The 15,710-nt window shown below is 42.9% G+C and overlaps 1 protein-coding gene across 1 annotated transcript in view; it reads left to right on the top strand.

Annotated features, from left to right (window-relative positions):
• The window catches only part of LOC139416316 (synaptotagmin-9-like), a 48,403-nt gene extending 33,590 nt beyond the window's left edge, over nucleotides 1–14,813 (top strand). The window contains exons 4-7 of the mRNA XM_071164819.1: nucleotides 7,025–7,145; nucleotides 9,078–9,249; nucleotides 12,018–12,147; nucleotides 13,684–14,813. Coding sequence (XP_071020920.1) covers nucleotides 7,025–7,145; nucleotides 9,078–9,249; nucleotides 12,018–12,147; nucleotides 13,684–13,758 — 498 coding nt within the window. The 3' untranslated portion in view covers nucleotides 13,759–14,813. The remainder of the gene's footprint in view (nucleotides 1–7,024; nucleotides 7,146–9,077; nucleotides 9,250–12,017; nucleotides 12,148–13,683) is intronic.
• Nucleotides 14,814–15,710: the final 897 nt, after the last annotated feature.

Here is a 15,710-nt window from a genome sequence, read left to right as displayed (position 1 = left end):
TACACTGTCTCTCTTGAGGGCCACTTCCTTTTTTTTTAGATGGGTTCATTTTTACTTCTCGTCAACATGTAGGGTTTGAGTTCATCAAACATGTGTGATTAGCCTAGTGTTTAGAGCGCTGGGCCAGTAACTCAAAGGTTGCTGGATTGAATCCCCGAGATGACAAGGTAAAAATAGGTTGTTCTGCCCCTCAGCAAGGCAGTTAACCCACTGTTCCCCAGGTGCCGAAGACATGGATGTTTTTAAAGGCAGCCCCCGCACCTCTCTGATTCAGAGGGGTTGGCTTAAATGTGGAATACACAGTTCAGTTGAATGTATTCAGTTGTACAACTGACTAGCTATCCCCCCCCTTTCCCTGATTATGTCATGCCTGCTCCCCCCTGAGGGCGCCAGGCTCCTGTCATCATACACACCTGTTACCATCATTATGCGCAGCTGCGCTCATTGGACTCACCTGGACTCCCTCACTTTGTTGATTGCCCCTGCATATATGTCTGCTCCTCTGTGTTGTTCCCTGTAGTAGCATTGTTTGTCGTGTTTATGTCCAGACGCTGTTCTTGTTCCGTTACATGTCCGTCTATAATACATGGTTCACTCCCTGTACCTGCTTCTCATCTCCTGTGTTGGGCGTTACAGATTAGGCTCAGACAATGAATAGGTCTGAAGCTAGTATTTTGTATCAAGGCTGTCAAACTTGGCGACTTCATAGGTCAGGGTTTCCAAACTCGGTCCTGGGGCCCACCCGGGTACTAGTTTTAGTTTTTGCCCAAGCACTACACGGCTGAAACAAATAATCAAAGCTCGATGATGAGTTGGTCGTTTGAATCAGCGGTGTAGTGTTAGGGCAAAAACTTGCGCCCAAAGGGGGGTGCTTGGACAGAGTCCTAGATTTACCTGTGTGACATGGGTGAGCTAACTGGGGAGCTTCAAAGTATCTGGGGATGCAACCCAGAGCATCTAGGAAACACAAGCATCACACGCACACGCACACACTCACACGCAGCCACACACACACACAGCCACTCTCCATCCCAGAACTGGGCCAGCCCTTCTGGGACACAGAGCATGTGACATCACAAGTCCAACCACTAGTCTATGCATAAATCATACCTCAGTGCTAAGTTGGGTTTCAAACATCCCATATGTAACATACAAAGTGTAAACCGGCATCAAGTCTGACATTGAAGTGCTAACATCTCCATAACTGAACTGTAGGACCATATGAACGGGGTCAAGAATAACCCAACATCTACTTCTTAGATAACATCAATTACAAGTCATGTAGCGTGTTTATTACATGTTTTTAACATACCTCTAAAATACAGGACACCTTCCAGGGACAGAGAGCTATACAAATACCCATACAAGTGACCAGATCTAAATAATTTACATGATCTATGTAAGCTTCTACAAGCAGGTCTCAAATCCACCTTTATGAGGGTTGAATTAAACTGTTAGACAACAGAACAGAATCACTGGTGGTTTAGGCCAGCGGCATACCACCCTGCATCCCACTGCTGGCTCGCCATTGGGTTGGCCCTGGTTGGTCTCTGTTATAACTAAGATTTCAAGAGCACAGTAATCTGTGTCCCTGCAATGGCAGTCGATAGTATTAATGTGAGCCAACTTGGGCGACAGGTAGCCTAGCGGTAAAGAACATTGGGCCAGTAACTGAAAAGTTGCTGGTTCGAATCCCTGAGCTGACTAGGTGAAGAATCTGTTGATGTGCCCTTGAGCAAGGCACTTAACCACAATTGCTCATGTAAGTAGCTCTGGATAAAAGCTTCTGCTAAATGTTTTTTTTTTAAATACATGTGTGTGGCTTGATCCAATGCAGCAGGTTTACTACCTAGCTCCACAATAACCATCCCTGCAGCATAATATTATCTTTATTTAACTAGGCGAGTAAGTTAAGAACAAATTGTTATTTACAAACCCTCCCCTAACCCAGACGACACTGGGCCAATTATGCACCACCCTATGGGATTCCCGGTTGTGATACAGCCCGGGATCGAACCAGGGTCTGTGGTGATGCCTCTAGCACTGCGATGCAGTGCCTTAGACCACTGCACCACTCGGGAGTCTCCAATGGTACAGTGGTCTAAGTGATGAGCACATCACATCTCCTTACGTTATGTCTTATTGATCTGCATTGTGGAAACAGACATGGGCTGACTATAAAGCTTGAGGAATGACTGATGAAGAAGGGAGGAAAGATAGAATGGGTTTACAACAATAACAAACTACTTTTTCAAGATGACAACAGAATCATTCCAAAGTCCGTTATTATTACATGAGTACTACATTTATGAGTGAATGAAATGTGTTTGTTTACCCTGATTGTGTCTCTGTTCATTTAGAAGCCCAGTGAAACACATCTAAAGTGCTGAATCATGTCGTTCCACAGCTGCTGACTTACTGTCTGCTGACGTAATAGGATGACATGCCAAGACATGGTCTTACACGTGCTGGCTATTGCAAAGCCATTTTCATCTCCCTCTCTAAAAGACATTTTCATCTCCCTCTCTATCTCCCTCCCTCTTTGTCTCCCTCTTTTTCTCTCTACAAACATGGTAGTAACAAACCCTGTATGTTAAGAGGCCCTTAAAAGAGAGAGATCCTAGGGGGGAAGGTGAAATATGTATAATTACACAAGATAGACTGTCAGCCTTCTCTCTCCAGCCATATTGGGGGCCTTTAGAGCTCCAGTTTAATTTCATTGAAAGAGCACAAGTGACGATAATTCCACCACTGACTTGATTTAAGTACTTCAATGGATGGAGGAGACTGTTATCCTATAGTCTGCAAATGGAAGTGGGTAATTGGATTATTTAGCCTGAGAGGGATGGGCTACATGGTCCACCCCTAATCTCTTTGTGAGTATGTGTGGGGAGGTTGCGTGTGTGTGTACGCACGTGCTCGTGTGTGTGTGTGTGTGTGTGTGTGTGTGTGTGTGTGTGTGTGTGTGTGTGTGTGTGTGTGTGTGTGTGTGTGTGTGTGTGTGTGTGTGTGTGTGTGTGTGTGTGTGTGTGTGTGTGTGTGTGTGTGTGTGATATGTACCACTTTACGATGGAGACCTCCTGAGTGACCAGGTCAGTGTAGCAAAGTGTGGACCGATGATGATGTACTGTAGGTTAGAGGTCACTGTGGTGTCTTGCCCTATGTTGACAGCCTTGATAAATCAACTCCTTTGTTTGATTACATTTACAGTGATTTTGGACACAGGCCAGAGAGCAGTGATAGATCGCTTTAGATCTGTAATTTCAATCATCCACATAGAGGACTTATTGATGCTTGAATGGATGTGCCAATTCTACATTTTCCACTATTACACTATTACACTATTACACTCAATGTCCCTATCAATGACGTTGTCTAAAAAACAAATATCCAACAACAACCACCAAAGTCATTCCTTGCAGGACATGACATGATTTATAATGCACAAAGAATAGCAGAACAAGTCGCACCCATTATTAGTTCAAGTCATTAGCAACCATGTCCACTGATCTCTGTTGGATATGATGTGAGGTGTTTTACACAGACGCTTTTAAATGGAACATCAAAGTAAGTAGCTAACTGTGTGAATTGAGCCATTTATAGTAACACAAAATTTTCATGTACAGAACATTAGAACAATGCAGCATATCAGACAGCATGTGTTGTTATTCTTAAACGTTAGTATTAACTTTGGAGTCTATTTGGGCTCTATTAATACAGAAAAACATTTTCCAATTGAGGTTCATGGTAGTTGTGAGTTAGCAGTGAGCACAAATGTAGCTGTGATTGCATTTCAACATACAGTGCCTTCGGAAAGTATTCAGACCCCTTGACTTTATCCACATTTTGTTAGGTTATAGCCTTATTCTAAAATAGATTTTTTTGAAATAATCTCATCAATCTATACACGATACACCATCATTTCAAAGCGAAAACAGGTTCAAAAATATTTGCAAATATCTGAAGAAACCCCCCCAGTAATATCACATTTACATAAGCATTCAGACCCTTTTTTAAGTACTTTGGCGAAGTACCTTTGTCAGCAATTACAGCCACGAGTCGTTTTGGGTATGATGCTACAAGCTAGGCAAGATCTTTATTTGGGGAGTTTCTCCCATTCTTCTCTGCAGATCCTCTCAAGCTCTGTCATTTGGATGGGGACCGATGCTGCACAGCTATTTTCAGGTCTCTCCAGAGATGTTCGATCGGGTCCAAGTCTGGGTTCTGGCTCGGCCACTTAAAGACATTCAGAGAATTGTCCCGAAGCAACTCCTGCGTTGTCGTGGCTGTGTGCTTAGGGTCGTTGTCCTGTTGGAAGGAAAATGTTTGCCACAGTCTGAGGTCCTGAGCGCTCTGGAGTAGGTTTTCATCAAGGATCTCTCTGTACTTTGCTCCGTTCATCATTGCCTCGATCCTGATAAGTCTCCCAGTCCCTGCCACTGAAAAACACCCCCACAGGATGATGCTGCCACCACCATACTTAACTGAATGGATGGTGACAGGTTTCCTCCAGATGTGACGCTTGGCATTCAGGTCAAAGAGTTGAATCTTGGTTTTACCAGACCAGAGAGTCTTGTTTCTCACGGTCTGTGAGTCTTTAGGTGCCTTTTGGCAAACTCCAAAAGGAGTGAGGCGTGGATTCTGTCTGAGGAGTGGATTCTGTCTGGCCACTATACCATAAAGGCCTGATTGGTGGAGTGCTGCCAAGTTTGTTTTCCTTCTGGAAGGTTCTCCCATTTCCACAGAAAAACTCTAGAGCTCTGTCAGTGTGACCATCGGGTTCTTGGTCACCTCCCTGACCAAGGTCCTTCTCCCCTGATTGCTCAGTTTAGCCACGCGGCCAGCTCTAGGAAGAGTCTTAGTGCTTCCAAACTTCTTCCATTTAAGAATGATGGAGGCCACTGTGTTCTTGTGGACCTTCAATGCTGCAGCAATTTGTTGGTACCCTTCCCGAGATCTGAGCCTCGACACAATCCTGTTTCGGAGCTCTACGGAACATTCCTTCAACCTCATGGCTTGGTTTTGCTCTGACATGTACTGTCAACTGTGGGACCTTATATAAACAGGCATGTGCTTTTCCAAATCATGTCCAATCAATTGAATTTACCGCAGGTGGACTCTAATCACGTTGTAGAAACATCTCAAGGATGGTCAATGGAAAAAGGATGCACCTGAGCACCCATTTTATACATTTGCAAATATTCCTCAAAACCTGTTTTCGCTTTGTCATTATGGGGTATTGTGTGTAGATTGGTGAGGATTTTTTGATTTATTTAATCAAGTTAGAATAAGGCTGTAAGGTAGCAAAATGTGAATAAAGTCAAGGGATCTGATTACTTTTCGAAGGCACTGTATTCAAACTTCATTAATAACTTCATCATTGAACATATCCACCTAGTAAAACCCAACCCACAGAGAGCACAGTAACTGTGGGGCCCCCAACACATGATATGAACATGTCATAAGCTAGGGGGGGACAACTCTGGTAAACCTCTGCTATTTGGAGAACTAAAACCTGTTGCCACTATTGACAATGGGCTTGTCAAAGCCATGGCAGCTAGGCAGAAAGGCCTGATAGCCCTGGCAAACGAGCTCCAGCAGGGTGTGAGCTAGATAGCTTCTCGGGGAGGCTGTGTCTGTGTGAGACTGGGACTGACCACTGACCAGGCTGGTGACCAAGCCAGACCTGATAATGAGCGGTTCTCTGTGGAGAGCTGCACTGACCTTTCCTGCTGATGCAGAATACTGGGGCTTCCCACTGAGCCCAGGGGCCTGCCAATGGGGACTTACACACAGGGAGAATGATCTGTTATAACAGGCCCATACAGCTCAGGGCTGAGGAGCACACACGCGCATGCACATGCACGCGCACACAAAGACTAATTCAGATGTCAGGCTAGTGTCAGCCAATCCTGGAGATGCTGCTTATTTACAGTAGGCTCCCTGCTTCTAAAACTCAGGGGCTCTGACCAAGTGTATGGTCCGGTAGTCTGCATCTTAACTATGTTGGGTGTTTCCTGCTCCTACCTCAAGCTGATAGAAACTTACAGTGGTAACAGGTTTGTCAGGGTTACATTACAACTTGAGGTGCATGCCTCAACTGGAGGTGAGACTCGTGGCCTTCATAGTCCATGCCGGTAACTAACCTTGTGAGAGCTGCTTGTGTCTAACGAACACATCACTCTCTCACAGACATGCTATTTTCAGAGGTGATAATTGGAGCGCTTCTCTTCCTGTTCACTTGCATATGCAGGGCCGTAGCCAGCAAAAACCAGCGACAATTACCCCAGTGATTATCACATCGGTTGATGTAACTTCAATCACCTCAGTCGATCTACAAACACACAGCCTATTACAGTAGTTATACAGTTAGCCGCTACACATTTACGCACATCACCTCAGTCGATCTACAAACACACAGCCTATTACAGTAGTTATACAGTTAGCCGCTACACATTTACGCACATTACCTCAGCACTGGGATTTAAAACTATAATTGAATACGTACAGAGGGATCTGTTAGCAGAAAATAATATTTTATTCGCAAAAGGTAAACAAATCGGTTGGCTTTACAGAACTGTTATTTTTGTTGTTGCAATTTTACAGCCAATTCCCTGAAATTCTACGCATTTCCCCATGTCTTATGCCATGTTAATAGGATATCTGATTGAGAGAAACAAATTAAATAAATGGGGGCCCCCTGCTCTGTGTGCCCGGTCAGTAATTGGCTAGTCTAAGTACACTAAGCAGTACCAATAAAAACATTTTTACTGACTTGGGTTAATTGAGTGATTGTCAATGAGTGACATATAACAAGATGAAAACTGCTGATGCACAACCAAGCTTAGACATTGCACGTTGTGCATTCTATTATTCTAACTCTCAGCAGTAAGTTGAGGTCCCGACTGTTCACATAGTCCACTGTAAACCAGCGGAATCTCTAACAGCGAAGCCAGAGCTATATGGTGACATCATGAGACATTCAGTTACTAAACATTTCACTGATGTTTTCGTTGCTATGTAGGACAATGTGGACTTGGGGGATCTCATGTTCTCCCTGTGTTACCTACCAACGGCTGGAAGGCTAACCATCACAATGATCAAGGCTAGGAACCTCAAAGCCATGGACATCACTGGAGCCTCAGGTAGGGGGTCCTTAATGTGGGGACTGGGGTACAAATGTGATGTGGATTCTGATTAGTCATTACTGGATGGATAAATTATATGACAGACTAGTATATGAAATGGAATGGTCATTTCTGTCTCCCAGTCTTTTAACAATATGGCCCAATAAGTAGAAGCCATGACGAAACATATCAATAGAGCATAACTATTGAGGCGTCCGAAATGGCACCCTATTCCCTATACAGTTGAATTCGGAAGTTTACACACTGTACACTTAGGTTGGAGTCATGAAAACTCATTTTTCAAACACTCCACAAATTTCTTGTAAACAAACTATAGTTGTGGGAAGTCGGTTAGGACATCTACGTTATGCATGACACAAGTAATTTTTCCAACAATTGTTTACAGACAGATTATTTCACTTATAATTCACTGTATCACAATTCCAGTGGGTCAGAAGTTTACATATACTAAGTTGACTGTGCCTTTAAAAATTGGAAAATTCCAGAAAATTATGTAATGGCTTTAGAAGCTTCTGATAGGCTAACTGACATCCTTTGAGTCAACTGGAGGTGTAACTGTGGATGTATTTCAATTCCTACCTTCACACTCAGTGCCTCTTTGCTTAACATCATGGGAAAATCAAAAGAAATCAGCCAAGACCTCAGAAAGAAATTGTAGACCTCCACAAGTCTGGTTCATCCTTGGGAGCAATTTCCAAACGACTGAAGATACCACGTTCATCTGTACAAACAATAGTATGCAAGTATAAACACCATGGGACCACACAGCCGTCATAACGCTCAGGAAGGATACTCGTTCTGTCTCCTAGAGATGAACGTACTTTGGTGCGAAAAGTGCAAATCAATCCCAGAACAACAGCAAAGGACCTTGTAAAGATCCTGGAGGAAACAGGTACAAAAGTATCTATATCCACAGTTAAACAAGTCCTATATCGACATAACTTGAAAGGCCGCTCAGCAAGGAAGAAGCCACTGCTCCAAAACCGCCATAAAAAAGCCAGACTACGGTTTGCAACTGCACATGGGGGCAAAGATCGTACATTTTGGAATGATGAAACAAAGATAGAACTGTTTGGCAATAATGACCATCGTTATGTTTGGAGGAAAAAGGGGGAGGCTTGCAAGCCGAAGAACACCATCCCAACCGTGAAGCACAGGGGTGGCAGCATCATTTTGTGAGGGTGCTTTCCTGCAGGAGGGACTGGTGCACTTCACAAAATAGATGGCATCATGAGGATGGAAAAATATGTGGATATATTGAAGCAACATCTCAAGACATCAGTCAGGAAGTTGAAGCTTGGTTGCAAATGGGTCCTCCAAATGGACAATGACCCCAAGCATACTTCCAAAGTTGTGGTAAAATGGCTTAAGGACAACAAAGTCAAGGTATTGGAGTGGCCATCACAAAGCCCTGACCTCAATCCTATAGAAAATTTGTGGGCAGAACTGAACAAGCAATGAGGCATAAAACCTGACTCAGTTACACTATCTCTATCAGGAGGAATGGGCCACAATTCACCCAAATTATTGTGGGAACCTTGTGGAAGGCTACCCGAAACGTTTGACCCAAGTTAAACAATTTAAAGGCAATGATACCAAATACTAATTGAGTGTATGTAATCTTCTTACCCACTGAGAATGTGATGAAAGAAATAAAAGCTGAAATAAATCATTCTCACTACTATTATTCTGACATTTCACATTCTTAAAATAAAGTGGTGATTTTAACTGACCTAAGACAGGGAATTTCTACTTGAATTAAATGTCAGGAATTGTGAAAAACTGAGTTTAAATGTATTTGGCTAAGGTGTATGTAAACTTCCGACTTCAACTGTATACTGCACTACTTTTGACCAGAGGCCTGTGTGGATGCATTCCATGTGTTACTCCGTAGGTTTACCCTTTCCACTGTGTCCCATCTCTCTCTAGATCCTTATGTGAAGGTGTCTTTGATGTGTGAGGGACGGAGATTGAAGAAGAGGAAAACATCCACCAAGCGAAACACTCTGAATCCAGTCTACAACGAAGCCATAGTATTTGATGTCCCTCCTGAGAACATTGATCAGATCAGTCTCCTAATAGCAGTAATGGACTACGATCGGTAAATAAATGTTGTTTTGCAACACTTTTTATGAACTGAACTTCCTATAATTATGACAGCAGTCTGGGTTTTTTATTCTGAAAATAGCCTGCAAGGTTGTGGTGACTATGGTGCACTGAAAAGGACTCCGAAACCACGCTTTTGAGTGGACAGTATCTTTGCTGTATGCAAATCAAATAACATATTATTTGTCACATACGCTTGTTTAGCAGATGTTATTGTGGGTGTAGCGAAATGCTTGTGTTTCCAGCTCTAACAGTGCAGTAATATCTAACAGTAATATCTAACAATTTCACAACAATACACACAAATCTAAAGTAAAGGAATGGAATTAAGAATAAATATTTGGGCAAGCAATGTCAGAGTGGCATAGACTAAGAAACAGTAAAAATAGGATATAATACAATATATACATATGAGATGAGTAATGCAAAATATGTAAACATTATTAAAGTGGCTAGTGATTCCAAGTCTATGTATATAGGACAGCAGCCTCTAATGTGCTAGGAAGGCTATTTAACAGAATTTAACAGTCTGATGGCCTTGAGATAGAAGCTATTTTTCAGTCTTTCAGTCTCTTGAGCTGGAAGCATGCGTGGCCACTCAGTCATTGGTGAACAGGGAGTACAGGAGGGGGCTGAGCATGCATCCTTGTGGGGCCCCAGTGTTGAGTATCAGCGAAGTGGAGGTGTTTTTTCCTACCTTCACCACCTGTGGGCGGCCCGTCAGAAAGTTCAGGACCCAGTTGCACAGGGTGGGGTTCAGACCGAGCCTCAAGATAATGATGAGCTTGGAGGGTACTATGGTGTTGAATGCTGAGCTGTAGTCATTCTTACATAGGTATTCCTCTTGTCCATATGGGATAGAGCAGTGTGCAGTGCGAAGGCGATTGCATCATCTGTGGTTCTATTGGGGCGGTAAGCAAATTTAAGTGGGTCTAGGGTGTCAGGTAAGATAGAGATGATATGATCCTTGACTAGTCTCTCAAAGCACTTCATGATGACAGAAGTGAGTGCTACTGGGAGATAGTCATTTAATTCAGCTACCTTTGCTTTCTTGAGTACATGAACAATGGTGGACATCTTGAAGCATGTGTGGACAGTAGACTGGGATAGGGAGAGATTGAATATGTCCGTAAAAACTCCAGCCAGCTGGTCTGCGCATGCTCTGAGGACATGGCTAGGGAGGCCGTCTGCCTTGCGAGGGTTAACATGCTTAAATGTCTTACTCACGTCGGCCACAGAGAAGGTGAGCTCCCAGTCCTTGGTAGCAGGCCGCTTTGGTTGCACTGTGTTATCCTCAAAGCTGGCGAAGAAGGTATTTAGCTTGTCTGGAAGAAACACGTTGGTGTCCATGACTTGGCAGGTTTTCCCATTGTAGTCTGTGATTGTCTGTAGACCCTGCCACATAGGTCTCATGTCTGAGCCGTTGAATTGCGACTCCACTTTTTCTCTATGTTGACGTTTTGCCTGTTTGATTGCCTTATGGAGGGAATAACTACATTGTATGTATTGGGCCGTATTCCCAGTCACCTTGCCATAGTTAAATGCAATAGTTCCCGCTTTCAGTTTTGTGCGAATGCTGCCATCTATCCACGGTTTCTGGTTAGGGTAGGTTTTAATAGTCACCGTGGGTACAACATCTCCTATACACTTCCTGATAAACTCAGTCACCGTATCAGTGTATACTTCGATAATATTCTCGGAGGCTACCCGGAACATATCCCAGTCCACGTGATCAAAACAATCTTGAGCGTGAATTCCGATTGGTCAGACCAGCTTTGAATAGTCGTTAGCACAGGTACTTCCTGTTTGAGTTTCTGCCTATAAGAAGGAAGGAGCAAAATGGAGTCATTACCAGGTTTGCTGAAAGGGCGGTGGGGAGGGCCTTGTAGGCCTTGTAGGCATCCAGAAAGTTGGAGTAGCAACGAGTGTTTTAGCAACGTGAGTACTACAGTTAATGTGTTGATAGAACTTCGGCAGCCTTTTCCTCAAATGTTTTTTCATAAAATCCTCAGCTACAATAAATGTGGCCTCAGGATATGTGGATTCCAGTTTGCATAAAGTCCAGTTAAGTTCTTTGAGGGCCGTCGTGGTATCGGCTTGAGGGGGGATATACACGGCTGTGACTATAACCGAAGAGAATTCTCTTGGGAGATAAGACAGTCGGCATTTAATTGTGAGGTATTCTACGTTGGGGGAACAAAAAGACTTGAGTTCCTGTATGTTATCACAATCACACCAAAAGTCATTAATGATGAAACATACACCCCCACCCTTCTTTCCGGATAGATATTTATTCCTTTCTGCGCAATGAACTGAGAACCCAACTGGCTAGACGGACTCAGACAGTATATCCTGAGAGAGCCATGTTTCCATGAAACAGAGTATGTTACAATTCCTGATGTCTCTCTGGAAGAAATCCTTGCCCTGAGATCGTCAACTTTATTATCCTGTTTCCTCCCCTATACAAGCACATCGCTGAGACTCCCTAAGTGTAACATGTTTTAGTTGATCAATGGCCTGGAAAGCAGCTGGCATTCAAGAGAGGAGGAAACAACATTACAAAACAAAAATACTGACGAAAAAGCACAGAGTACAGAGTACACACTATTTTCCTCCTTATGCTGTTCAGAATAAATATTAGAGGAGTTAAAAATAATCTGCCGAACATCACTATAATAATTACATGAAGGAGCACGATGTTGGACAGATTTATGGCAACAAAAGGTTTTAAAATGACCATATATTTGTTCCCCCCTCTCACAGGGTAGGTCACAATGAGGTCATTGGAGTGTGTAGGGTGGGCAATGAGGCGGAGAGCCTGGGCCGAGACCACTGGAACGAGATGTTGTCATACCCTCGCAAGCCCATCGCCCACTGGCACCCCCTGGTAGAGGTATGTGTGTGTGGTGTGTGTGGTGTGTGTGTGTGTGTGTGTGTGTGTGTGTGTGTGTGTGTGTGTGTGTGTGTGTGTGTGTGTGTGTGTGTGTGTGTGTGTGTGTGTGTGTGTGTGTGTGTGTGTGTGTGTGTGTGTGTGTGTGTGTGCGCAAGGTGTAAGTAGACAGCAAGCGGTAAAGCTCTACTTCTCTAGCTTGTATAGGGAAAATAAAACACAAGCAGGATTACACAAAACACATGTCTGCTTGACTCTTTTTTGTGCCATCATCAGAACAATCCATTCCTGCAGTGGGAGAGAAGCGGAGAAGGCGGCTTTATTGCTATTTAAAAACACTACTCCTCCACCCTCATTAATGGACCCCAGAAATAGATCAACATTTATTTGGAGTTGTTGACACCAAATCTATTCATATTCATCTGAGAGGTTAAAAGCAGAAATTGGAACAGTAATGTTGCCTACACAGTGATATCACTGAAGTGCTTGTCATTGGATATCATTGTAGCTGCACAGTCAGAAGCACTGGGGTGTATTCACTTGGAACCAAACAGAGCCAAACAAAAGCAAACGGAATGATATGGGGAGGGACCTTCCTGAATTTGTCCAATATAAACATTTTGGGAGTAAACGGTTGCCATTGAAAAATGTTTTTGCAACTGTTTGCCACGGTCTCCGTCTAATGAATACAACCCTGTTCCTCCTATTAAGCTGAAGAAGACATAGCAGAGGACTAAAGCTCGGGAATATAGCTTATTTGTGTTACTTCAAGAATGGAAAGATGCTCTTTGAGTATAAGGCTTAATAACCCATAAACCACACACACACACATACACATACACACACTCGAAAAATAAGCACCCACCTAATTATTATTGTTATAGACACACACACACACACACACACACACTTGACGTTTCATTATTTTCGCTCGCATCTTTTCATGGATTGGTGTTTTGAAATCTTAGTGCAAGACTCGCTGACCCTCAAGGCCACAGACAGTTCTCATCAATAATTCACATCCCAGGCCACTTGAGCCAAGGTTGTGCTCCCGCTACACAGAACCGCTAAAACAGCCATTTAAACTGGGCTTTACATCTCTCTTTCGCTCCCTGTCTTCGCCTGGGCTGATTTTTTAGGCTGTTAAATTCCATCTAGGAGGAAAAGAAAAAAGGGCAAAAAATACAAATGTTTGCTATTTCCTACTAATTTTGTGTTTCTTGAAAGTAGGACAATTTATTTAGAGTATGTTTCGTATTAAACAGAGAAGGAATTTCGGAGACAAATTATTTTCAGACAGAGGCACGACAGAACCCACAGGGGTTCTACACACACCGAGACAATTTTTTTTGTAAGATGAATTAAAACTACAGAGTGCATTGTGACTTCAGCCTCACAGTCTCTATTTACCGAAATTAAATTTCACCTCCGATTTTTTCCCTCTTTGTGCAATTCAGCTGTCAAATTGTATTCCCTTACCTGATATAACCTGGTTATGCTCATCTCTCTGACTGTGTTTCCTCTCGGTGTGTTCTCTAGTGGATGGGTCAGGGGACTGCAGGTGAAAGCCAGGGCGGTTCCACCAACTCTCTGAAGACTCCTCCCTCACCATAAAGAGAACACAGGGTGGTGAAGGAGAGGAACAGCAGAGACCCCAAGCATCAAGAGAGGAGGAGAGATCAGTATGCTAGTAATGGTAGATGTTACACTTGGTTTCCCCGACATAGATTAAGTTTAGTGCTGAACTAAAAAGCATGCTCAATTTGAAAGTGCTTACTGATCCAGGACAGGCTTAAAACTTCTTCAGGATTGGTGGGTCCCCTGCGGGACGGTTGCACTAACGTAGGCTAATGTGATTAGCATGAGGTTGTAAGTAACAAGAACATTTCCCAGGACATAGACATATCTGATATTGGCAGAAAGCTTAAATTCTTGTTAATCTAACTGCACTATTCAATTTACAGTAGCTATTAGAGTGAAAGAATACCATGCTATTGTTTGAGGAGAGTGCACAGTTTAATAAACAAATTAGGCACATTTGGGCAGCCTGGTACAACATTTTGAACAGAAATGCAATGGTTCATTGGATCAGTCTGAAACTTTGCACATACACTCCTGCCATCTAGTGGCCAAAATCTAAATTCCACCTGGGCTGAAATAATACATTATGGCCTTTCTCTTGCATTTCAAAGATGATAGTACAAAAAATGTAAAATAAACATTTGTTTTTTTCTTTGTATTATATTTTACCAGATCTAATGTGTTATATTCTCCTACATTCCTTTCACATTTCCACAAAAAGTGTTTCCTTTCAAATGGCACCAAGAATATACTGTATGTTTAGTCAACTGCATGTCCAGTGGCCATTCATTAGTACTATTTGTTTAAAAAACTACAGAAATCTAAAAAGTGTTAAAGTTTCAGTTGGGAGGTAATAGTATAGTCTTGTTTATGTCTTGTTTAATAACACATTGTTACAATTAATTGATCTTTGTTATTTTGGTACAGTGCATGGTTCTTTGTGCGTAATATTGCTCTTTGGTTGATTACTTTGTGAGATACTAACATACTGTAAACATAAAATGTACCATGAAACTAAGACCTAGTATGTAAATTGTCCATTGAGATGTTACTAAATAAATATTTATATTATAAATTTACCACACAAAGACAGATGGGTGATTTTATGATCTCAAGAGTGAAATTCTGTGTCAGGAAGAAGAGAGAGGCCTTAGAGCCTGTCCTCGACACCTTTCTCCACAAAGACGCTCTCTTCACACCTGCAGTGACAAGTCCCCAACAGGCCACAGACACACATGACAGATGCCGAGCCCTGCACCGAACCAGTTGACGGCCAAACAAACAGCAACGAGGTTGCAGCAGGATGATAAAATATCAAACCTTATGAGATGGGACTGACAGACAGTGGGGAGCGCTCCAATCAGAGTGCGTCTGAGCTGCACACTGGGCTGCTGATGGGAACACAACACAGGAACAGAGACAGATCCATCTGCAGTGCTGGAGCCAGGTTTAGAATCAGTCCCCTCCCTCAGTGAAATCATACCCAGCACTGTGCAGTCTGCAGGTAGTCAACAGGTGTCCTCTGATGAGGAGGATGGGGCCCCACCAGCAGCCACATGGAGTTCTCAATTAATCAGAACAAGACGACTGATTACTACTACACAGGGTCAGATAAAAAATGTTTTTTTTAAATACCTCAAACACACATCTCAACATCAATCATAGAATTAAACACACGTCAATATTAATGTTGACATGAAATGCCAAACGGCGTGAATAGAGGCAAATGTCAATATATTTCTGTACTTAAACACACGACGGAAGGCCCTCGTTTTTTTCTGTCTGTCTTTGTTTTATACATAACTGTAATTGCTTCTCGCAATAAAGACCAACAGTTAGACAGCAGAAAACATGAGGTAGTCAGAACGCAGCTCAGACAGCTGATTTGGTGAACATTCTCGACTCATTGCACAGGGCCCCATTTGGGACATTTTCCACTGACACGTCTGGCATGTTCTTCCGGTAAATAGAGTCAGTGAACAAGC

The sequence above is a fragment of the Oncorhynchus clarkii genome, chromosome 1 (assembly GCF_045791955.1).
Source record: "Oncorhynchus clarkii lewisi isolate Uvic-CL-2024 chromosome 1, UVic_Ocla_1.0, whole genome shotgun sequence".
Lineage (NCBI taxonomy): Eukaryota > Metazoa > Chordata > Actinopteri > Salmoniformes > Salmonidae > Oncorhynchus > Oncorhynchus clarkii.
This window is presented reverse-complemented; position numbering and strand designations above follow the sequence as displayed.